This window comes from Drosophila guanche, unplaced genomic scaffold (assembly GCF_900245975.1).
Source record: "Drosophila guanche unplaced genomic scaffold, DGUA_6, whole genome shotgun sequence".
Classification (NCBI taxonomy): domain Eukaryota; kingdom Metazoa; phylum Arthropoda; class Insecta; order Diptera; family Drosophilidae; genus Drosophila; species Drosophila guanche.
In genome coordinates this window covers 18,823,796-18,848,580 of record NW_022995743.1, presented here as the reverse complement: position 1 = coordinate 18,848,580, position 24,785 = coordinate 18,823,796, and the positions used below count along the sequence as shown (strand labels likewise).

The 24,785-nt window shown below is 36.5% G+C and overlaps 1 protein-coding gene and 1 long non-coding RNA gene across 5 annotated transcripts; both read left to right on the top strand.

The window, feature by feature from the left end:
- The first annotated feature begins 1,999 nt into the window (after positions 1-1,999).
- LOC117591787 (laccase-2) lies at positions 2,000-24,446 on the top strand. 4 transcript variants are annotated; one of them, XM_034285225.1, is made up of 8 exons: positions 2,008-2,380; positions 12,269-12,758; positions 13,485-14,245; positions 15,001-15,185; positions 15,672-15,867; positions 15,920-16,132; positions 16,190-16,420; positions 16,486-17,486. In XM_034285225.1, exons 1-8 carry the CDS (start codon positions 2,260-2,262, stop codon positions 16,632-16,634), a joined length of 2,346 nt encoding a protein of 781 aa, XP_034141116.1. In that variant the 5' UTR covers positions 2,008-2,259; the 3' UTR covers positions 16,635-17,486. The 4 variants fall into 4 exon arrangements, with proteins under 4 accessions (XP_034141031.1, XP_034141196.1, XP_034141283.1 ...); XM_034285140.1 differs by lacking the exons at positions 15,672-15,867; positions 15,920-16,132; positions 16,190-16,420; positions 16,486-17,486 and adding exons at positions 22,306-22,501; positions 23,686-24,446 and having other exon boundaries at positions 2,000-2,380; XM_034285305.1 differs by lacking the exons at positions 15,672-15,867; positions 15,920-16,132; positions 16,190-16,420; positions 16,486-17,486 and adding exons at positions 22,306-22,501; positions 22,677-23,313 and having other exon boundaries at positions 2,000-2,380.
- LOC117592179 lies at positions 10,821-11,356 on the top strand. The gene is made up of 2 exons (XR_004574508.1): positions 10,821-11,177; positions 11,238-11,356. It is a non-coding gene; the product is annotated as an uncharacterized LOC117592179 (long non-coding RNA).
- Positions 24,447-24,785: the final 339 nt, after the last annotated feature.

Here is a 24,785-nt window from a genome sequence, read left to right as displayed (position 1 = left end):
GAATGACCATATCTATCAGATCACCAAATTGGGATCCGATTGGATCATTATTATGGCCACAATGAAGAAATTAATTTGCAGTGGCTAAACCCACCCTGTCCCACAGCGTTTATTTGTTTTTTTTCACATTCTCTCATTCACACTCTGCTTAGGCCTCTGCCTCTGCCGCGAGTCTGCAGTGTGTGGGTCTAGGGAAGCCCGGCAAGCTGAAGGAGCGTGTTAGTGTGAGAAGTGTTGTAGATATAGATGACAGATGAAGAAAAAAGTTCAAATTTGACAACACCGCTAAGGTGCGATGTGGTACTGAGTATGAAAGCTGTGACGCGTAAGAAGCGTCTCACACGTCAATTTTCGTTTTAAAATGTTTTTGTTCAAAAATATAAAATGTTTGTAAATTTCACTACCCTACACGATTTTGCTGATTCGTTCCAGATTAATTTTTTCTGAAAGGTATGGCGCGTAGGATTGATTTGATAATTGTGTTTTTTTTTAACGAAGCATTTTTTTTTAAGAATTAAAAAAATTGGAAATTTGTTTTAACGTTTTTTTTCACATAACTTAACCAAAAACTTCGACAGACTCTAAAAAGTCTGAAAAAAAACTCTGCTAGGCAAAAAAACCAGAATTCTTAAAAAAAAAAATCTAAAGGCCTCAGTCTATCAGGAAAAGTCGGTTTGCTTCGAAGCGGAAAAAAGTTCGATTTTGTCTAGTAGTGTTATCTATCGAGTGTTCGTGTCCTGCGAATCTTTTTTCAAAGGGCCGTGGTGGGGTAAACATAAAAATTAATGGAGATGTGGTTACCAACGATATATTCGCTTTTTCACAAATTTTTCATAAATAAATACGTATTGGATTCGATTACTTTTTCATTATTTAAGTTTCTTGTTGATTTAGAAGCCTGCCAGAGGCTCAACGATTTATGTTTATCTACATACATACATGAAAACGTTATGTACATATGTATTTTTGCAATGCACGAAAAATCGAAATCTTTAAATCCAAAAACCATATAAAAACGATTAGGATCGTGTAGGACTCTTCTTACACGTCACAACTTAAGTAGTACGTCAGTAAATACCTTATTTTTCCCGAATTTTACATTTGACATTTTAAATTTTTTCTACATCTGTCATCTACATAAATTCTCATGACAAAAGGCTTTGTTATCTCGCCCCCCTTTGTAGAGCCGCACACTACACGAAGCAGAGTGTGGAATTAGTGAATGTGCAAAAATAACCAAAGCTGCTGGAGGGGGTGGGGGTAGAATCTGCAAATTAATTTTTTCCATCTGGCTATTATAATGATCCAATCTAATCTCAATTCGGAGGCCAGATAGAAATGGTCATTCTGTACGGAATGGCATTTTTAGTTTTCTTTTATTTTCAAAATTGTGGATACAGCAGATTTTTGCCCTTTGTGTGGGTGGAAGGGTTCGGGGTGAATTTTGAAATACTCGTGTAACACTGGATGCATAATTTGGATGCCCGATCTCCTATGGTCTCTGAGTACTAAGCGCTCATGTGGACGGACAGACGCTCACACCAGAACCAGGTACTTATATTTTGTATACATTTGCTAATTATGGTCCGAACTAATGAAATATACACATGATTTTTGATAAGATATATAGGTATGTATATTAAAAATTTATGTACACCTATTTGTGCATGTACATACATATGTATGATTGTATACATACTTATTGGAATTAAATCCAAAACACTCTCTAATTTTGACTTCAGACGCAAAAATAAAAAAGCTGACTACGTTGTCTTTTTTTATAATTGTATTTCTCCATTCGTGCTTTACGAAGCTTTTGTGAGCTGTGGCAGCTCTGAGCTGAACGACTTACTCTGAGATCATGATCAAGTTGGCTGCTGCAATTTCTTGCGCTCTTTGAGCCATGCCTTGGAATGATTCACACAGCCATGCCTTTCCCCTATTCGTTAGTAAGCTTGGTTTGCATTGACTTTTACGTTTGAAAGATTTTATATAGTCATACGTTCGGAGCTACTGCTTCAGTTTGGTGGTTAATCGCGTTGTGCGTACTTCGTAACGTGGTACTTGACTTAGCTGGAGTATCTTTCACTTAGTATATAAGGAAAAATCTTGTCTCATTGTTAACTGCGCCTGCTTCCTGCTTCACATAAAAGATACTAAGAAAAAATTGTGTTATTGGGACGTGGCTAAAGCTCCAAGTGAAAGAAAGAAATAATAATTGCATACTTTGTTGTGAAAATTTAACCCATACCGCTGAAGATGAAGCGCAAAGGATTTCAGCAGGTTATTACTCTTTTCTCGTTAATGACCATATATTTGGATTTTCCTGATGTTGAGGCGGTGCGCGTCGCCAGTTTGCAGCCAAAGCAACGTGTTAAAGGTAAAACAGAAAACAAAATTTCATTTCACTTTCTCCTAGCACCTAACTTTTTTTTTGAAAGTCAGATATTAATATGTATGTGCTTTTCGTTATTAAGCCCAACGCAGACTTAGTTTTAAGAAACGTAACTATCTATTTGGCCCTGTTTTAGTAATTTGGACGAAAAGAGTCGCACGCGTAAACCCACCATATCAAGAAAATGTAATTAAATTTTTTAACAAATGGGTTCGCACTCAAAAGAAAACATAATGGTCCGGCCTAGTCCATGAGTACTTTCATTTTTTGATGGCAAGAAATAGCGTCTTGTATGTAAAATATTCAAACGGATATGCACAAACTACTCTACAACGAGCATAACAAGTTATCACGCTACACAACACACGTACACAAAGAAACTGTGAAAAGCCAAGAGTTGATGCAGGTTACAAACTTTGTAGCAGGCATTATGTACACATGTATATTTATGTGAGTAAGTACATATATATCAGAGTATGTACAAATTTACAGTTAAACCACAGTAGCAAGTTTACGTTCACTAAGGCAATAAATTCAAATTCAAAGAATGCTACAATTGAGAGTGCTTGAGTACAAGATAACCGGTACCCAGTTACAAAACACAGTCCAAATGAGGGCTTTTCCAGGCCGAAGCTGGTATGCTCTAGCCAATGCACCATAAGATATAAGGTTGGATCAAACTGATTAAATTATTATTTGTATTCCATATTTAAAATTCATTTATCCTTAAAGAAAGGTGACCTGCATTTTTTTTAGGAACAGGACAAGCTACATTCACATGTGTTCATATAAGACACACATACATATAAATATATTGTACCTCTTGTATAGTAAAAGTCTAAGGCTTTAACAAAAAATAAATTGTCCGAAGCTTAGAAAAAAATAGAAACCAGAGAGACCCGGTAATTATCAACAATTTTGAGGCAAGCCTGCATCCGTTGTAGCTCAACTAGGGAATTTTTTTAATATTTACTAATAACAGTAAATGGATTGCATTGAAATTAATTTGGGAAGTAAACACAGGTATACAAATGTACAAATGCATGATTATTTAAATTATGCGCACAGTTCAATGCCGGAAATGGTGTATTGGAATATATTTTTAAAAATTTCATAGCCTCCGATTAAGATCAAATAAACGAAAAAATTAATGGATTATTCAGGACTACTTAAAATGTAATAACAAAGCTTCAGTAGGAAGTGCAAGCTTCTTGGATTTCATTTGACTTAGGAATAGCTTTTATAAGTTTACACTATCAAAATGACAATACAAGCAGCAACTGCACTATGTGAGTATTACTGTACGTCATTTCGCGATGTCTGTGACATTGTTGTGGTGTTGTCTGTGCTACCACACCCCAAATACATACATACAAATGTACATATGTGCATGCATGCTAGTGCAACCAAAGACAATACAATAATTATATAATATTATATATGTATATTCATACATACATACATATATACATGCATAATAATTAATATGATATTGTCTTTGGTGCAATTGTGGCAGCCAAATGTGACATTTTAGCTTTGACGAAAAAACAAACAAACAACCAAACGCAATTAATAATTTAAAAAAATAATAAAACAAAAATCGATTGAAAAACACTCTCATTTTCCTATACATCCATTTGTATTATTTATTTGAAAATAGTATTTGGGAATTTTTCGCGCTTAGTAAAAACGTCGTTGGTACTTTAATGTGTGGTTATGTATGATTTTTAAACAATCAAATATACAGATGCTTATATAAAGTCTATATATGTATGTATGCATATTTATGTACACATAAGATAAATTTAAATTCAGCAACAAACCTGTTCAACGTGTTGTCTCAATTTGTTGATTAGGGGTGTGAGACTGGTATGTATGCACATGTTCCCTATAACGCAACTGACAAATATAACGATATCTTGAAAATTTTGGATATTTTTAAAACTAAAAAATAATTCATCCCAAGTGTTTAATATTCGATATGTAACTTCATATTGCATCTATTGGACGTTATTTTAGAATCGGCCATACATATCAACAGGCAACACACTAATTAATCCAAATCAGTGTTAAAACATTATAACCCTTATAAAACTGGTGTTACATCTACTATCTAGGACTCTAGTACTATGGGATGTACTAGATACTCCATGCTATTTAATAGCCATAGTCTCAATCAATTGGAAATATACATATGTATATTACTTTTCCAATATAAATGACGTAAATAATATGCACTAAGTAAAAAAAAATGCCTTATAGATTCGCTCAAGTTTCAAACCGGTCCATAACGGGTCTAAAATGGTTCAGCTTTAAAACGAGATAGAGAGAAGGCTTGGCCACTTAAACTCAAAAATTTCTATGTGTACTTTTTTAAGTCGGCGAATATTTGCATAAGTAGAGTGGAATATTATTCTAATTCATATGCATACAAACATCCATACATCCATACATATGTACATATTCATGTATTGATGAATGCTTTTGTTTTACTAAATGCAGGTTCACATTCAAAATTCAGAAGAAGAGAATGGAAGTAATTTTGTCATAAAAAGTGTACATATACTCATGCCCATAAATCAAAATTTAAAGAAAATCACACTGATTTGCAAATTGATATAAAATGATACAAAATTGATACAAAATAAATAAAACAGAAAATCTGGGTCAAAACCACGCAAATTTTTGTCTGAATTTATAGTGGATTCAAACCACAATTTATTTGATTTTTAAATACCTTTATGTACATATATGTACACACACAGAAATATTAATCCATAGACATATGTACATACGTATATGTATGTATGTAATTTGTATACAGGCACGGGACTAACCATCTTGATTAGCAACGAACAAGGTCTCAATCTTTCAAATGGTTAGCTAATTGTTTGATGATGAAAGAGAAAAAGACAAGTCAAAATTGCCAAAAATACCAAACTTACTTGGAAAAATGTGAGAAAAAGGCATTTTTTTAATATAATTTGTACTGCAGTCAGTTTCCTTATTCTATGGAGGTTACTGAGTGGGTTTCAATTGTTTGTAGCGTGGGTTTCTCCTTTCAAGAAATTTGATTTGTTGTGACAGCTATGTATGTTTGTCATGTGAATACTATGCAGAAATAATTTGTGTCAAATAAATGGCGGTCCAAATCAGTCAAAATAACCTACAAAAAGAGACGGCATTATGGAGCAAACTAGTCGACACTGCATCTGTATCGGTAATGCATGTACAGTTATATGAACATTTCTATATACAAATGCATATTCGCTTTTGTATGTATGCAACAAGGTTTGTGTAAGCTCAACGAAATGGAGCAGAAAAACTCGTTGACGCTGAAGCTAAATCCGACAAGAAACGAGAAACCAGTAGTGCTGTTTCAGTCACTCATACTAGCCAAAACATTTTAGCAATAAACTAATATAAAACCGACCACAAACTAACAAACCAGACTCTACGACCAACGAACCTTAGCAAATGGAAAACTAATCTTAAACGCAATTTACTTTGTCTACTACGTGGACTGATCTTGTTACCCCACAACATTTGCAATTGACAGAAGGCTGCATGCTTATGTACATACATACATATTTATAATATGTATATGTATACACTACATACTCTTACATATAAAAGTACATACATATGAGTGTATTTACATATGTGAGTACTTACAAAACCTCCTAATATCGACACATTTACTTACGTTAGCGAAACCAACTTTCTTCTTAAGAAACGGATTTACGTTTGTATGTACATATGTACATCCATCAACAACTAATGGCTACAGTAGGCCGGGTGTAAGGATTGTATAGAGATTACAATTCAAAAATATTCTGTATTGGCTCAATCAGAACAATAAAAACCTCTGAAAGTAGGTAAATGCTTGCTTTAAAATGGTTTAACTAATTATACCCGGTACTCGAAGAGTAAATAGGGTATATTGTAATTGTGCGAATAACGGTTGTATGTAACGCACAGAAGGAAGCGTTTCCGACCCCATAAAGTATATATATTCTTGATCGATAGAGCCATGTCTGTCTGTCCGTCTGTCCGTCTTGTTTGTCGGCTAGTTCTCAGAGACTATAAGAGCTAGAGCCACCAAATTTTGGCTCCGGACTGCTGTATGCTCACACTGAAACCAGTGTATTTCAAAAATGAGCCACGCCCCCTTCCGCCCCGCAAAAGGGCGAAAACCCCCCAAATCTACAGTTTTGAAGATACAAGAAAACTAAAAACGCCATTCCGTAGGAAATGCCATATCTATTAGATCACCAAATTGGGATCCGATCGGATCATTATTATAGCCACAGTGAAGAAATTAATTTCCAGTGGCTAAACCAACCCTGCTTTTGTTGCTCTTTTTACATTCTCTCATTCACACTCTGCTTCTGCTTCACTCGGCCCCTGCCTCTGCCCTTCCCTATGACTCTTCCTCTACCGACTTTTAACCCACCCCGTCCCGGAGCTTATATTTGTTTTTTTTTTTTTTTGTGTGCGGTCGCTGCCTCTTCCTCTGCCGCGAGTCTGCAATAAGTGGTCTATTGGTGTGAGAAGTGTTGTAGATGAAGAAAAAAAAATTTTAAAATTTTACAAAACACCGCTGAGGTGCAGATGCACTATTGTCCCAATGACCAGTTTTGGTGGCTGTTTACGCCAAATTAGCTCAAAGGGCTTATGGCCGGGGGCAATTAGTATTTTGTATAAGTAAAATGAATTTGTAGCATTAAGATATTGAATTGTTGCATTTACGACGTACTCACAGAAGTTTCTAGCTATAGAAAATACATGTAATATGTGAATACGATAGAGAAAGAGGAAGAACATGCATTTAATAGGTGAATATCGAAATTGAAAAGAAGAAGAGATTAAATTGATTTGAATTCCGAATCGGTCGAACCAGCAGCACTTGGCTTTTTATTTCGAGATTTTAATTCCGAACTGGTTGCGAGGAGTTGCGGAAGCAGTGGCCAAAAGCTAATTTTTAAAAGTTAAAACCAAGACTCGGTTTTTAACGCTATGTATTAGAAAAAGAGTGACCATCAAAGTTGCGTACAAAAAATTTTCATAGATGGCGCCACTTTCGAAAAATCAGCTGTGAAACCTAGCGGTCATTATTGCACAGAATGTGCAGGGAAAAAGTACCAATTTTATTGCTGTTTTAAAAATCTCATAAATTGGAAAATACGATTAACTGATCCAATTTTTGTATGCATTTTATTTAGTAGGCTTTTTACTACGTGTTCTGTAATGTGAACGATATCTAGTGGTTGGCGATGTCTTCTACATCTAGATGTCGTCCTGAGTGCCGGGTATAAAAGATGTGACGCGTACGAAGCGTCTCACACGCCCCTTCTCGTTTTGACTCGTTACAATAGTCCTGAGAGGACCATAATGGTGTTGGGTACCATCTCCCGATTTACACCCAAATTGTTTCGTCGATGTTGAGTAAATCAGTAGGAATGCTACTCTAAAAGTCCTTTGGTGAGATTCAGCAACATTTTTGTCACATGAAACGGCTAGTTTCACCAGGATAGTCGCACTAAATATAACGGTAAGTTGGCGTAGAAGTGGATGAAAGACTCAAATTTTCACCTAATTAGGAACTTTTTTTATCTCTTGTTCAGAACTTTGCAGGGATCGCATGGGGATAGTTTTTACGTAAAGGATATGATTCATGTCAGCAATTTGAAGAAGTTAAACCATTCAATAATTGCATCAGACAGGCCTGCAGCGAGCTTTAATTAAACCCTTTAAAATCTCGTTAATTTTAATGTCCTGAAGGACATTACCAAGCAATTTCAAAAAAGTTTTCCACAAACATTAATAGTTAGGCTCCAAACATCATACAAAAAATATTTATTATCATTGAGTCTATTCGAGTGATCGTTTAAACGGGCTTTATTTTTGTGGTATTTACACAAAATAATTCAAAAATAAAAACCATTTTCACTTAGAAGTCGAATTCTTTATTTTTTGAATAAGGAAAAGAATCTTGATTAATGGAAAAATAAATTTGCTCTACTATCATTGTACTATCTATGTTCTTTTTATTCGTCTGATTGGGAGTGTACATATGTACCATATGGTTACAAGTATTAATGTTCTAGTTGTTGAGGCAAAGTTAGTATATCATATAAGAAGCTTGGCTGTCTAGTATAGATTTTTCAATGCAAAAAAATGAATGGTCTGTACTCTGTTCATGTCTTGATATCCATTTTGAAAAATTTTCTTGAAAAATTAAGCTATGATCGGTTTGTCGCTAATAATAAATTTAACGCGCCATGTTGTTTATTATATTGTATATATTTGGTATTGGTATATTGTATTTGTGTGAAATAACGGTTGTATGTACCGCACAGAAGGAAGCGTTACCTGATCAGCATCAATAGCTGAGTCGATGGAGCCATGTCTGTCTGTCCGTCCGTCCGTCTTGTTTGTCGGCTAGTTCTTAGAGACTATAAGAGCTCCAGACTGCTGTAAGCTCACACTGAAACCAGTGTATTTCAAAAATGAGTCATGCCCCCTTCCGCCCCAGAAAAAGGGCGAAAACCTCCCAAACCTACAATTTTGAAGATAATTTAAAACTCAAAACGCCATTCCGTGGGGAATGACCATATCTATCAGATCACCAAATTGGGAATTGATGGGAACATTATTCTAGCCAGAATGAAGAAATTAATTTGCAGTTCCTAAACCCACCACGTGCAGCCACTTTTGTTGTTTTTTTCACATTCTCTCATTCACACTCTTCTTCTGCAGTGTGCAGCCTCTGCCATTGCCGCGCCTCTGCCCCTGCCATGACTGTGCAGTGTGCGGCTCTAGGGAAGGGGGGCGAACTTACCTACAGAACTGCAGTTTTCTCTTATTTTAAAAATTGTGGATATGCGAGATTTTCGCCTTTTGTGGGGCGACACGCCGTCTTAATTTTTAAACAATCTTGATTGAGTGTGATACTGAGATTTCACACAAAATTGGGTGACTCCAGCTCATACATTCTCTAAGAAAACGGCATCAGACAGACAAATAGACAGACCGACGGACAGACAGGCATGGCTATATCCAAGTTAGAAGTTCGAGCTACTGTTTTGGCCTATGCTTATAACTACGTAAATACTTGTATGTGTAACATATATTTTTGTTTTTTTAAACTCTTTTTATTAAGAATATAAGTGGAAACTAAAATGTACAGAAAAACGACGACCACAACGATGACTCGTACTGTTGGGGAAAATCGTTACGGTCTCATTGTGCTGGCTTTTGAAGCAGCAATAATTTCATTTTATTTTCGATCACTTATTTACCGATTCTGTGGGTTATGCTGGTGCTCCACTATTGCTGCAGATTTCACAATATCACTCTTCCATTTCCATTCTGTACATCATCTCTCATATTCAATTTATAAATTGGCACAAAAAAAAAAACATTTCCAAATAATTCTGTACCAATATTTTTATCTAAATTAATTAAATTATTCAATTAATTAATTTATTTATTTATAATTTATATTTATTTATAATTCTTAATTATATTCAAGACGGATGCTTAAATTTAATTTTTAAAAAGTAAGAATCATATTTTTGTAAAACTTTATGAACTTTTTAATGGACTACATTTATTGCATTTATTTATTACATAAACTTTCGCTGAAATCCGGATTTGAATCTTTCGTATTTATTCGGTACGAATCACTTGGTTTTTTTAACCAAACCAATATCTGAGAAATATACATGCATATATTCAAATGTTATGCAAGTTGGCTGTTTCTTTATACAACCCCATCTTTTTGCTGCACGCAGAATTATTATATATGTATGTACATACATATGTAAGTATGTATGTATGTACGAGTATGTACATTTACGTATGTATGTATACAGCTTTAGCATTAAAAAAGCATTTGAAAAACAAGAGCTTTATAGCATTAGCATATAGCTTTTTTGACCTTTCAGGTTATACTTACACTTTTGTTACAGCTGTTTGTTACACTTTCCCATATGTCAGGCGATGTATTTTTAGTTGAAAACGGTGGGCTGTTTCAAATAAATGAAGTCATTTTAATTCCAACTGAAAGGAAAAAACTGGAATACAGTATGGTGATTGTATCAATCTTAGCTCTCAAAAATAATGTGTGCAACTGTTTCTCAACATTCAAGTTGTTTGTCGAGTGATTAAACTGCAACAAAGGGGCATGCTAGCATGCACAACTCCTAGCACGTGCAAATCCGCCAGAAGAAACAATATAGACGTTTTTTGCTCGCCTCTTGTACATGCTTATGTATGTATGTATATGTATTTACATATGTATATTTATTTACATTCATATTTACATTCATATAAATACAATGATGACAGCGTACAGCCATATTATACCATAACAATATATTTTAAGCAATTCTTTGCAGAGAAAAAGTGAAAGTTCATTTGAGCTTTTACTGAGCAAGCACAAAAAGCTACAAAGGCGCGGCCAACGTAAGATGACCTTGATAGCTATAACCCTAATGAATAGCGAAAATTTTAAGTTATAACATACTTTATTCAAACCAGGCAGTCCCAACACTCATACTCGTTACATGACCATACAGATTAAATTCATTTCGCAGTAAAACTATTTAGAAGATGTAAATAATTCCTGGTATATTTCAATATAAAACGAGACAGAGGAAAATTAATTTAAAGGCAAAGTCTTTTCTGAAATACAAATGAATTCCCTGATAAACTTTCACTCTGGAGCTTTCAAAAGGTTTTTTATTTTAATTTTTGGTCCGGCCTTTGCTTTATTGTGAGTATGCTACCCTTTCAAGTGTATGAAATGTATTCATTTAAATTTAAATCATGACAGACAACAATAGATTTGAAAGTACATGGCCGTTGCTATATTGAAATTGTACACCTGGCTTATCCGACATTGAAATAAACTCGAGATTCCCAATCGCGATTGCTTTTACTTTCTATTTGTATCCAATGAAAAATTGAACCATTTAACCACATGGACTAAATAACTCACTACAATACATAAATATAAATATATATACATATCTCGTAAATTTTTTTACAAGATTTTAAAGAACTAAAGTTAACACTTTATAAATTTAAAAAAACAATTTATAATAAGTAGCTCAATTTAATTGGAAATAAAAGAATCGAATCTAACAAATTATTATAAAATTGAATAAAAATTTAGATAAATATTCTGGAAAAGCAATGGCATAGAAATTGACTTTTCTTCGAAAGATTTTACTATACCCGGTACTCGAAGAGTAAATAGGGTATATTTTATTTGTGGGGAATAACGGTTGTATGTAACGCACAGAAAAAAACGTTTCCAACCCCATAAAGTACATATATTTTTGATCAGCATCAATAGCCGAGACGATTGAGCCATGTCTGTCTGTCCGTCTATACACACATAAGGAATCGTTTCCGAATCTATGAAGCAGTGCTCTGCACGCATGAATGTTTGTGTGCGAAGACGCGCGCAAAACGGAACATTGCAATGGATTGGTATTGGTACGAATCACTATAATACACGTGTATGTGAGCAGCAGCGCCGCGACGGAGCCTTTCCCGTGCACAATGGATAGGTCCGTGCCGAGCCCTGCTATAAAGTATTCTTGATCAGCATCACTAGCCGAGTTGATATACATACATAGCTATTTTTGAGAGCCTAGTTCTTAGAGACCATTAGTACTAGAGCAACCCAGTGTTGCATCCAGACTGCTATACTATCACACTATTGTCACCACTGGATTCAACTGTTAGCCAACTTTAACTAAGATAACGTATTACGTTTTCCCAAGATACGGAATTATTATTAAAAAAAAAAATGAATTTTATTACATAACGGAAATTTGTTTTGCTTATTCTTTTTAGACAATCAATCGGACCTCACGCCCTCCGGCTCTTACTGGCAGCAACACGTGGCCACACCCAGCAGCTCGACCCCCTTCGAATCGCCCTTCTATTCGGCAACACATGGCCTCGTACAGACCCACCCCTCTTTAAGTGGGGGTCATCCACGCCCTGTACCTCTGAGTAGCAATAGTTTGGGGTCTGGAGTGCCTGTGTCAGGGGCTACCAGCGGGAACCCATCCCTGACCGCTGGAAGTGGCTATCTCAACTCGCGCGGAAGTCTGCCGAGCTCCGCACGTTATCCAGTCAACAAAATCACCGGAACCGTAGTTGAGCCCAATCCAAAGTCTCCATTTCGTCACTTAGATTTCTCTACAAGTGCGACTGCGGAACTACGACGCAATCCTGCCCTTTCTGCGCCAGACGAATGTGCTCGGGCTTGCCGAGAAGGAGAGCCGCCAAGAATATGTTACTATCACTTTACACTGGAATACTACACCGTCCTGGGCGCGTGAGTACTGATTAATTTTTTAAATATTTGATTCTTGATATTCAGATTCAGGGTTAGACGTTTTTTATACTTTCACAGCTTTATCGCTCTGATGGTAGTGGATATTTGATTTGCATTTAATCCCATATTTATTAATTTGGTTTTGAATGTGTTCAGAAAGAAACAGACTTGACATTGTGAATCGCATCACACCTGCGACTGTGAAACTGCCCTATCGGCTCTGCGCAAGTGCCGTGTGATATTCATGACAAAAATCTGACCACAACATTTGGTTTGGGCTATTTGCATAGTATGAGAAATAATTATGACAAAATAAGAGGGAGGAACGGACATGGCTATGTCGACTTGGGTATTGAGTTTCATAAATAATAACACACACACTCATGTGTATGTACATAAGTATACTTTATGGCTCAAAAAACTTCGTTTGTTTCCTGTTTTACTTATGTAAATCCGCACAAATCTAAAATACCCCTTTTCCTTTCGAGTAACTGTTATGGTTTGGGTTTGGTAGGTCTTTGTCGAAGTTTAAATACTGCAAGAAGAACATAGCGACAATGGTTTATTTAATAATATTTATTTGAATCACTTTAAGGAGGTCCAATTGTTCTTATCCTGTCATTGTATCCACCTCGTCAAGAACATAAAACCATCTGCATAACGAAATATTCACCACTTAATTATCCTAAAGTTTCTCACATTCTCGTTTCCTATTATTTAATACAGCGCTTGCCAGGTATGCACGCCAAACGCAACGAATACTGTTTGGAGTCACTGCCAATGTGTCTTAGCAGATGGCGTTGAGCGTGGAATACTTACAGCGAATCGCATGATACCTGGACCCAGCATTCAGGTGTGCGAAAACGATAAGGTTGTTATTGACGTGGAGAACCATATGGAAGGAATGGAAGTGACCATCCATTGGCACGGCATATGGCAACGAGGTTCGCAATACTATGATGGTGTACCGTTCGTCACCCAGTGTCCCATTCAGCAAGGTAATACTTTCCGTTATCAGTGGACGGGAAATGCTGGGACACACTTCTGGCACGCCCACACAGGTCTTCAGAAACTGGATGGACTTTACGGTAGCGTTGTTGTCCGTCAGCCCCCCTCTAGAGACCCGAACTCGCATCTATATGATTTCGATTTGACCACTCATATAATGCTTATAAGCGACTGGTTGCATGAGGATGCTGCAGAACGCTATCCTGGCCGTCTGGCCGTCAACACAGGTCAAGATCCTGAATCAATGCTGATTAATGGAAAGGGCCAGTTCCGCGACCCCAACACTGGTTTCATGACCAATACCCCGCTCGAAATATTTACGATTACACCCGGCCGTCGTTACCGTTTCCGTATGATCAATGCGTTTGCCTCTGTCTGTCCGGCCCAAGTGACAATAGAGGGTCATGGCATGACTGTTATTGCGACTGACGGTGAGCCTGTTCATCCTGTCGATGTCAACACAATCATTTCCTTCTCAGGTACGTTAAACGTATATTCATACATATGTATGTATATTAACAAAAATTGTCTATTATAATTGCATTATATGGAGTATTATTGTATTGATTGTATAATGAATCATTTGCATATAATTTTTTTTTACATAGCATATGTAAAAACATAACGAGAAACGACGTGTGAGACGTCTCTTGAGCGTCACAACTTTTATACCCGGTACTCAGTGGTACATCTGTACCTAATTTTTAATTTTACATTTTACACTTTTTCTACATCTGTCATCTACATCACCACTAAGCTGGCCCCCCTTCGTAAGAAGCGTCTCCACGTCATCTAGCTTTTTGTACATTTATGTAGGTACATTGTAAAATGATAAGTAAGGTCCGCGTTTCCTTGTGGGATTTTAATTAGTCAAGATATATGTATGAATTCGATGAATGATCAAATTTCTGGTTGATCATGTACATACATATACATATAACTACATACATAAATACATGTTTATATGTATACTCGTACATATCAATATACAAAGTGCCTTTCACTTTTCTGACCATTCCGAGTGACATTCCATTCTTCAGGTGAGCAAAAATACTAGCTATGTAGCTCAGACATAATCAGCATCAACATAAATTGCTCGAGAGGCGGTGATAGTATAGAATAGTCCATGTATTAGAAACTGAAAAAATTGCATTACAAATTTCAAAGCCGCAAATCTATCAGAAAAGTGGTGTTGAGTAGTGTAACTTTTCTCTGCACTAACTTGTTATTTTAGGCGAGCGATACGATTTCGTTATCACTGCGGATCAGCCCGTAGGAGCATATTGGATACAATTACGTGGCCTTGGTGAGTGCGGCATTCGTCGTGCTCAACAGCTTGCAATTCTACGATACGCCCGTGGTCCATATCAGCCTGCGTCGGCTCCCCCAACATACGATGTAGGAATACCTCAGGGTGTGGTAAGTACCAATAACATATTTTAATTATACTGAATTTGTAAATTAAGGTCGTTTTTTGGGTAAATCGGGCTATGGAATTGTATAGAATTGTAAAATATATGTTCAATATATACATATACATGGTAATTGATTGTTGACAGCTAATTTCTTTAAAAATAATGACATTTCGGGCTAAGTTATCTAATACATATATGTATGTGTACCGTCATTCTTTACTATTATTAGTAGAAAATAAATGTCCCTAACTTTAGTCAGTACAGCGTGGCGACAACAATTCTTAAAAACAATTAAAGTTAAAGCGCACTTAAAGTAAAATGTATAATTATATATATCTATGTAATCTCTTTCTATATTCTTTTTTCAAAATCTCAAATGTGTAAAATACCGACACTTTCAAATCGACTTAATCGTTTTCTTATGCACCTGTAAATAAAAAACGACACAAATAATGGTAAATCTTGACAAACGAAAAATACGACAAAAAAGGTCATGAATCCCCTGGATGCTCAATGCAACCGTCAACGGAACGATGCCATATGTGTGAGTCAATTGAAAAACGCTCTTGAAATAGATCGCGGAATTTTGGCAGAGAAGCCAGACGTGAAGATTTTCCTGCCGTTCCGATTCTTTGTATACCGTGCAGAGGATCTTTTCCAGCCAAACACATATAACAGATTTCTGGGTAAGCTGTTTAAGAGCTACAAAAAATGAAATTTTAATTAAATATATTGCAGTGGCACCCACGGGAGATCATGTTATTTCGCTTATCGACGAAATATCCTATCTTTCTGCACCAGCGCCACTCACATCGCAGTACAGTGACATTAACCCCGAACAATTCTGTAACGGCGACAATCGACCAGCCGACTGTGGACCGAATTGCATGTGCACTCATAAGATCGATATACCTCTTAATGCTATTGTGGAAGTTGTTTTGGTGGACGAAGGTAAGCAGCACCAATAAAATCTTTGAGAATTGTTTTGTCATAGATATATATTTGTAGTGCAACAACCAAACCTGTCCCATCCATTCCATTTGCACGGGTACGGGTTCAGTGTTATTGGTATTGGTCGATCGCCTGATTCATCAGTAAAGAAAATTAATCTAAAGCATGCTTTAGACTTAGACAGACGGGGACTTTTGCACAGACAGTATAATTTGCCACCAACTAAGGATACGATTGCGGTGCCAAACAATGGCTATGTCGTGCTCCGCTTCAGGGCCGATAATCCCGGTAAGTTATTTAGACATAGTATACATTTAATGCAATAAAGGCTAATGCAGCGTTCTCTTCTTCAGGCTTCTGGCTTTTTCACTGTCATTTTCTCTTCCACATCGTTATTGGTATGAATTTAATTTTGCAGGTCGGCACTAACGCTGATCTGCCACCCGTGCCTCCCGGTTTTCCTACATGTGGCGATCACACCCCACCCATACCCATAAATTAGGCAATGGCAGTGCCAGCAATGGAAATGACAGTAGCACACGAACAGACCAAGTTTAATGCGGATGCTCATTTAATTGAAACACGACTTAAAAAATGAGGCATATAAATTTAAAGAAAAGACGACACCTACTGATTGTATAGTGTGTACACAATTTCCGTAAATATTTTTACGTGTATATGAATGTAGATACACGTATAGATGTACATATGTATATACTTATAACTGTATCCTAAAGAAAAGCACTGCCAGCTTCCAATTGTATGATAATGACAACATTCGATACAATTTTGACTGTTTCTCCTCACAAACACACCCAGGTGAACTGATTCATTCGTGTACATACATATGTTCATATACCCATGCACATATGTTTAAAATATTTTTTTATATACATTACCGTGTCCAGCGAAAGATGTCTATACCTATTCAATAAACTTCACTTCAGCGCATGGCATAGTAATGTGCATAATACGCTCTCAATCTGCACATGCACCACCTACTACACATGTTCATAATTGTGTACATTTTGTATTCCCCTGTATGTTTGAAATGACTGCAAGCATCCGAATTATTTAATTAATTTCTGCAGATCAAACCGTGTTCACTATATTATAAACTAGTAGCTTTTTCAATTTTTAGTTAATTCCCTTGTTAAAAGATGTACATATACATATATATAGGTATAGGTATATACATACACACGCCTGTATTAAGCTCGCATATATATACCATATACCTTACCTGCTGGTGCCTAATCGTTCAACACCTGTAAAAGCATTTGATGAAAAATGAAATAATATCGTTTTACATTCAAAATATTTCGTCTATATAAGTTGTATTTATATACATATGTATACATATAAATTAAACAATAATGCTATTAATTTTTAATGTATATACAATGTTTATATAAATAAAATATCTATAACGCTTAAACTTGTACTTATAGAACTCCTAGGAACACGTCCACATATTGCACACATACACATACATATATATGTACACATATGTCACTCAATGTACTCCATGGCAACAGTTAGAAAACTAGAAATTCTAAGCTTAAATGTATGGGTTTACTGATAAAGTACATGTTAAATATTTTTAACGGGTCAAATATATAGTCGAATTGGGGATCAACTAAAAGATTTAGGTTAGGCTACCATTTTATTGGACAGCCTGACACCCGAGACGTTGGCGTTTTTGTATACTAGTACTATATGTACTAGTACTATATGTATTTGTATATATATACAGACATGGACTCGACTACTTTAACATAACAATTCTTGATCAGCATCAGTAGCCGAGTCCATGTCTGTCTGTCCGTAGTTACAAGGGACTATAAGAGGTAGAACAACCAAATTTAGCAACCAGACACTTTTACAAAGTTATATCGAAAGGTTACCTCCATCCGCCTCCACGAATGACAAAAGGACGCTGTATCATAACGAGTAACAATATCAGTGTGCCGAGTCTGATTCAGATCGGATCCATTTTTTAGCCAGAATGAAACAAATCTATTTCCTTGAATATCTCGAGGCCCTTGGACCCATATTAGACCAATATACACTTTTCTTCATTAAACTCAGAGATTAGATCGCAGCCTAGATATTTCTTAGTTATTACAAGAAGAATAAATAGGTTATATTTTATTTGTATACAGTTTGTTTATATATATACAGAAGGAACCGTTTCCGACCCCATAATATATACATATATATATTCTAGATCAGCTTCAACAGCCGAGTCGATATTGCCATGTCTGATCTTAGAGACTCTAAAAGCTACACATTGTGCATTCAAACTGCTGTGATATAAAATATCAGCCGTCCCCAAAAAGGACGAAAATATGTGGCATCCACAATTTTGTGGAACAACACGCTGTTCCGAATTAAGGTCAGATTGGAGCATTATTATAGCAAGAATGAAGAAATTTGTTTGCAGTAGCTATCTCCACCCCCTCTGGAAGCTCATCAACAACTTGCTCATTGAAGATGAGATGTAGATGACAGTTGTTGAAAAAATATAAAGTGAACATTTGAAAAAATCATACGGTTAAATGTATCTTATATATATAAAATTCTCGTGATACGGAGCTTCTCCTAAGCGGAGAAATGTTTTGAAATTTTTGTTGCATATTAGGTTAGTCTGCGGATCGCATTTAAATAATTTTTCGTCTCCATATCTTTTAATCGCGGTTTTAGTGATTTTGGTTAAGTTGCCTTTGCGTGAGCTGTCAGTTTTTGACATCAAATAATTACGTCTATGTGTATATTTTATTTAGTTCTCAGAGACTATAAGAGCTAGAGCCACCAAATTTTTTACGAATTAAGGTCAGATTGTGTCATTATTATAGCCAGAATGAAGAAATTATTTTGCAATGGCTAAACCCACCCTGTCCCGCAGCTTTTGTTGTCTTTTTCACATTCCCTCATTCACACTCTGCTTCTGCTTCACTCTGCCTCTGCCACTGACGACTTTTAACCCACCCCGTACCGCAGCTTATATTTTTTTTTGTGTGTGTTCGGGCGCTGCCTCTATCGCGAGTCTGCAGTGTGTGGGTCTAGGGAAGGGGAGCGAGCTAAAGGAGCGTGTTGGTGTGAGAAGTGTTGTAGATGTAGATGACAGATGAAGAAAATATGTCCGTCTGTCCGTCTTGATTGTCGGCTAGTTCTCAGAGACTATAGGAGCTAGAGCCACCAAATTTTGGCTCCAGACTGCTGTATGCTCACACTGAAACCAGTGTATTTAAAATATGAGCCCGCCCCCGCAAAAGGGCAAAAACCTCCCCAATCTACAATTTTGAAGATACAAGAAAACTAAAAACGCCATTCCGTACGGAATGGCCATTTCTATCACCAAATTGGGATACGATCGGATCATTATTATAGCCAGAATGAAGAAATTTATTTTCAGTGGCTAAACCCACCCTGTCCACCAGCTTTTGTTGTTCTTTTTACATTCTCTCATTCACTCTCTGCTTCTGCTTCACTCGGCTTGTGCCTCCAATTTTGTTGATGCATTTTATTTAGTAGGCTTTTTACAACGTGTTCTGTTATGTGAACGATATCTAGTGGTTGGCGATGTCTTCTACATCTAGATGTCCTGAGTGCCGGGTATAAAAGTTGTGACGCGTAAGAAGCGTCTCACACGTCCCTTCTCGTTCAAAATTGGTACAAGTGCTTTTCAAAATTTCGCACCGGCCCCTTAAAGTGCGAAAATCTGCTGTATCCACAATTTCGATGATAAAGAAAACTAAAAATGCAAATCCGTAGGCAAGGATCTTTCAGATCATCGAATAGGGATCAGATCGGATCATTATTATAGCCAGAATTTATTGCAGTGGCTGCGCCCACAGCGACCAACAGCGTTTTCTTGTTTTTTGCACATTCTCGCATTCTTACTCTAATTCGAGCAGTGGGTGGCTCTAGGGGAGGGCGGCTTGCTAAGAGTGCGTGTTGGCGTGAGTAGTGGGTAGATGGAGATGACAGATGTAGAAAAAAATGTAAAATGTAAAATTTGGAAAAAAACCGTTAAGGTACTGAGTACCGGGTATAAAAATTGTGACAGGTATAAGCGTCTCATTCATAAGGTGTAGTATTCCCCATTTACAAAAAAAAATGTTGCCTCTCTTCAAATTTCTGTCTTTTTTTTTTAGCCTTAAGAAAAAATACCACAAATATGGCGAAAAAAGAATAGCACCATTGGCACTATTTTAAGTGAATATCCGTAATTTTGCGGAATTGACTTTGTATTAACTACGTATTAGTTTAGACTAATATGTAATTTTTTCTATCATAAAAGCTAATAATAATCATTAAAATAAGACGTGGGAAGCTCTGAAATGCGGAGAAGCGTGACCTTAGGAAGAAATTTATATTGGACGTAAAAACTTACAGATAATTTGGTCAATTGGTAGAAAGCTTCATTAAAATAATTGAAAACGTGTTAAACTATGAAGAAAAGTTTGAAACACGTGGATGAAAACGATATATGACCCCTTTTCAGGTCAAAAGACTGGTTCTTGAGAGCAAGAAGATTCCCTTAAAGCATGCTATCCAGCTTAAAAAAACGCTTAAAATAAAAGCGACTGGCTAGAAAGTTTGGATACATCTTACCCAACATATCCTAAAAGCCTGCTGCCCAAAAAAGCTCGCACTTTTAACTGCCAGACATATTACTAAGCACATGATGTTTGCAAGGGAGCATGCCAATGGGACATCCCTATAATGGAGGAAAATTTTAATGTCAGATGAGTAAAAAGGGTTTTATTTACTGAAAAGGGATCTCGATCATACTTAAGACGTCCAAGAAACACCAGTACACCAAAGAAAACCATTAAAAATAAAAGGTTTAATTTAATGGTATGGGCCTGCTTCTCTATCTATGGAGTAGGTTCAAAATATTGAATAAAAACTATCAAGGATAAGCACGTGTGCGTGGATATCATGGAGACTGTAATGCTACCGTTTGCAAAATATGAAATGCCGCTAGTATTGGTCTTTAAACCAGTAAATAACCCCAGCATGAACGAAAAGGAATGGTTCGGGGCCAACACTGAACGTGTTAGAGTGGCCTGCACAGTCATCCAGAAGGCAGTTGCTGCTTTTAAGCCAACCACTGTAGGATCACTTTGAGAACAAATTTAAGAGTCCTAGTCCTAAGCTCCCCAAAAGCGATGCTTGGACTTAGTGGATTCCATTCCAAGACGCTGCACAGCTGGTTTTGCCAAAATAGGACACTGAATATAGATTTGGAATAAATAGTTCAAAAGTGTTAACTAACAAATTCGTTACTTGTTGTTCTGCTTTTATTTGTTTCGCTTAATTTGACGAGTTTCACTAAAATTCCTTAAATAACTTAAAAGTCTTCAAAAAAAAAAATGATTTTGTTGTTGTTCCCAGATTTTTAAGAGTTTTCCCTTTCTAAAAATGTGCTTAAAGTTTCCTTAAAGTGAAAAATGTGAATGGGGCAACTATTTTAAAATTGCTTGTGGCGGTGGCGCTATTATTTTTTTCACAGCTGTACATCCATAATTCCTCACAAATACAATATACCCTATTTACTCTTCGAGTACCGGGCAAGTATTTATTGAAGTGAATAAAGGGCTTACGAGTATGCTGTTCAAGAAAATATTTAACTTTATATTTTTTTTTTCAACGAACATTTGGGCTCCCCCTTTGTAAGATCAAAGGCAGAAATTGTGAAGAAATTTTAAATTATTGCATTGAAATCTCACTATTACGAATCAGTTCTTATAAATTTTAAGCCCTTGGCCCAGTTTTGACATGCAATTAAGATTGTATATGTGTCGTTCGAGAGGGGTATTTCATCTAAAGCTAGAACAGGTTTAAAATCAATATCGGACTTGTTTCATTAAACGCATTGTAGGATTTATTTTAAAAACCTTGTCCATTTGAAAACTTTTCTACTCGCAACCTGTGATAGCTTGCTTGGTTGTCTCAGAAACTGATCTTGTCGTAAGTATTCATTTGAATTTATGTATATTATAGGTAACTATAATATAGTAAAAAGTATAATCAAATTAAGTTCTTACCTATTATACATATTTCTAGCATGACAATTAATGTTCATATTTGAAATAAATATGAAATGTATTAAGACATGGATATATATGGTTATATATTTCAACAATGTTTCATATTCACAGATTCTCAACCCACTTGATGCTGTTTGTGATCGTAAACGGCAAGATGCAATTTGCGTTTCAAACTTAAAAAATGCAAAAAAGGTCGATAGGGGCGTTTTAGTCGAGAGGCCAGATGTGAAAATCTTTTTACCTTTCAGATTTTTTGTATATGAACCAAAAACTCTCTTCATACCAAATACATACAACAGATTCTTAGGTATGTATGTACGTTTCCTAATTTATATTCTTGTCGAACGACTAACTTCCGTGACTAATATGTTTATTTTCATATACACACTTACCTAACTTTGATTTTTTTAAATAACGCTATATATACGCTTAAATGGGTATTAACCAAAAACAAAACCATCAACTCTCACCGTTTCTCACAGTTGTGCCTAGTGGTGATCATCTGACATCTCTGGTCGATGAAATTTCGTACATATCACCGCCGGCACCCCCTCTTTCACAAATTGATGATGTACCATCAGAATATTTCTGCAACGGCGACAATCGGCCTCCCAACTGTGGACCCAACTGCGAATGCACGCACATGGTCGATATACCTCTCGGAGCGATCGTCGAAGTAGTTTTGGTCGATGAAGTGCAACAGGTTAATCTGAGCCACCCCTTCCATTTACATGGCACTGCCTTCTATGTCGTAGGACTAGGCCGCTCTCCGGATAAGTCAATAAAGAAAATCAACCTAAAACATGCTCTCGAGTTGGACCGAATGGGAATGCTTGAGCGAGATTTCTCGAAGCCTCCACTTAAGGACACGATAGCTGTGCCCAATAACGGATATGTTGTTATGCGGTTTCGAGCTGATAACCCAGGCTATTGGCTTTTCCATTGTCATTTCCTTTTTCACATCGTCATTGGCATGAATTTGATCTTCCATATCGGCACGCAAGCTGACCTACCGCCAGTACCACCTCGATTTCCCACGTGCGGAGACCATGTACCACCCGTAACTTGGTACTGAAATAGCAGATGAATGTAGCTAATATTCACCATAGTATACTCTGTGCTTTTACTTTTTAATCCTACATTACGTGTGTATGTATTTATTAACTGTTCGCCTTAGCTTAAGTTGCTCTTAGTCCGAAATAATAATGCACAATAGAAAAGAAATTAAATATTTAGTGAAAACACTGAGCCTCTCGCCTGATTATGTAGATATGTACCTAAAAACTAGATCTGTCTGTATTTATTTTAAAAACTAAACAGCTGGTCGGTATGTAATAAAACTGTCTTATAACCAGAAATGAACAGCACCAATAATGACCAATAATTTATTTTAAAAACTAAACAGCTGGTCGGTATGTAATAAAACTGTCTTATAACCAGAAATGAACAGCACCAATAATGGCATCCGCACTGACCAATTTAATTTTATAGTCGCTTCTGACGCGGATCATCTCGTATCGCTAATCGATGAGGTTTCGTATGTATCGCCACCATCGCCAATGCTTTCACAGTACAACGACATACCTGAGGAGTACTACTGCAACGGGGATAATCGACCATCCGACTGTGGAGAAAACTGTCAATGTACTCACAAGATCGATATACCACTTAATGCAATTGTCGAGGTGGTTCTGGTCGATGAAGTTCAACAGATAAATATTAGCCATCCATTTCATTTGCACGGTACGTCATTTTATGTAATAGGCCTTGGACGTTCACCTGACGCAAACATCAAGCGAATGAACTTAAAGCATGCACTAGACTTAGATCAACGCGGTATGCTTGAAAGGCAATATCAGAAACCCTCTTTAAAGGATACAGTTGCGGTACCAAATAATGGATATGCTGTATTGCGTTTTCGAGCAGACAATCCCGGTTTCTGGCTTTTTCATTGTCATTTCCAATATCACATTGTAATTGGCATGAACTTGGTCTTTCAAATTGGTACTCTTAATGATCTGCCTCCTGTGCCTCCAAACTTCCCTCGATGTGGTAATCATCTACCCCCGATAACGCCCACCAACGTATGGTAGTAACAATAGTCCTAAGTGAACCTTGTCGACAGGCTTATTTTAGTATAAATGATCTATCTGAATATGTGTGTAGCGTATGGCTGAGAGCCATCTTTTCCAACGCCATTAAGTTCTTATCATTGAATAAAAAGCCAATACTTTATGAATTAAAATTGATCAGTCTGGCATTGGTTTTATTACTTTACTTTATCAACGGTGCTCTACTAGAAAACAATTCCATTTCAAGTTTCGTTTACGGTACTTTTTCGGGGAAAAGACGCTCGGGCCTTTCAGAATGGCAATGTTCTTTACAACAAGATCTAAAATACTTCAGTTATGTGAAAAAACAAACCGCTACCTCTGAAAAAAAGCATTAACAAAAAAATACCAGTTTTAGAAGATTCTTCAAAAAATATTCTTCCATAAACCCAGTACTCAGATGCTCAAAATTTCCTTGCGACAGAAAGTGCCATATATTTGGCTCTGTACCCAGTATGACCAAAGAGAATGCCTCTAGGT

Bases quoted from the DNA above. Each gene is read 5' to 3' on its own strand.
- LOC117591787 (XM_034285140.1), top strand. From the start codon at position 2,260: ATGAAGCGCAAAGGATTTCAGCAGGTTATTACTCTTTTCTCGTTAATG. The intron at 12,759-13,484 runs GTGAGTACTGAT...TATTTAATACAG, and splicing joins TACTACACCGTCCTGGGCGC to CGCTTGCCAGGTATGCACGC. The intron at 14,246-15,000 runs GTACGTTAAACG...TTGTTATTTTAG, and splicing joins CACAATCATTTCCTTCTCAG to GCGAGCGATACGATTTCGTT.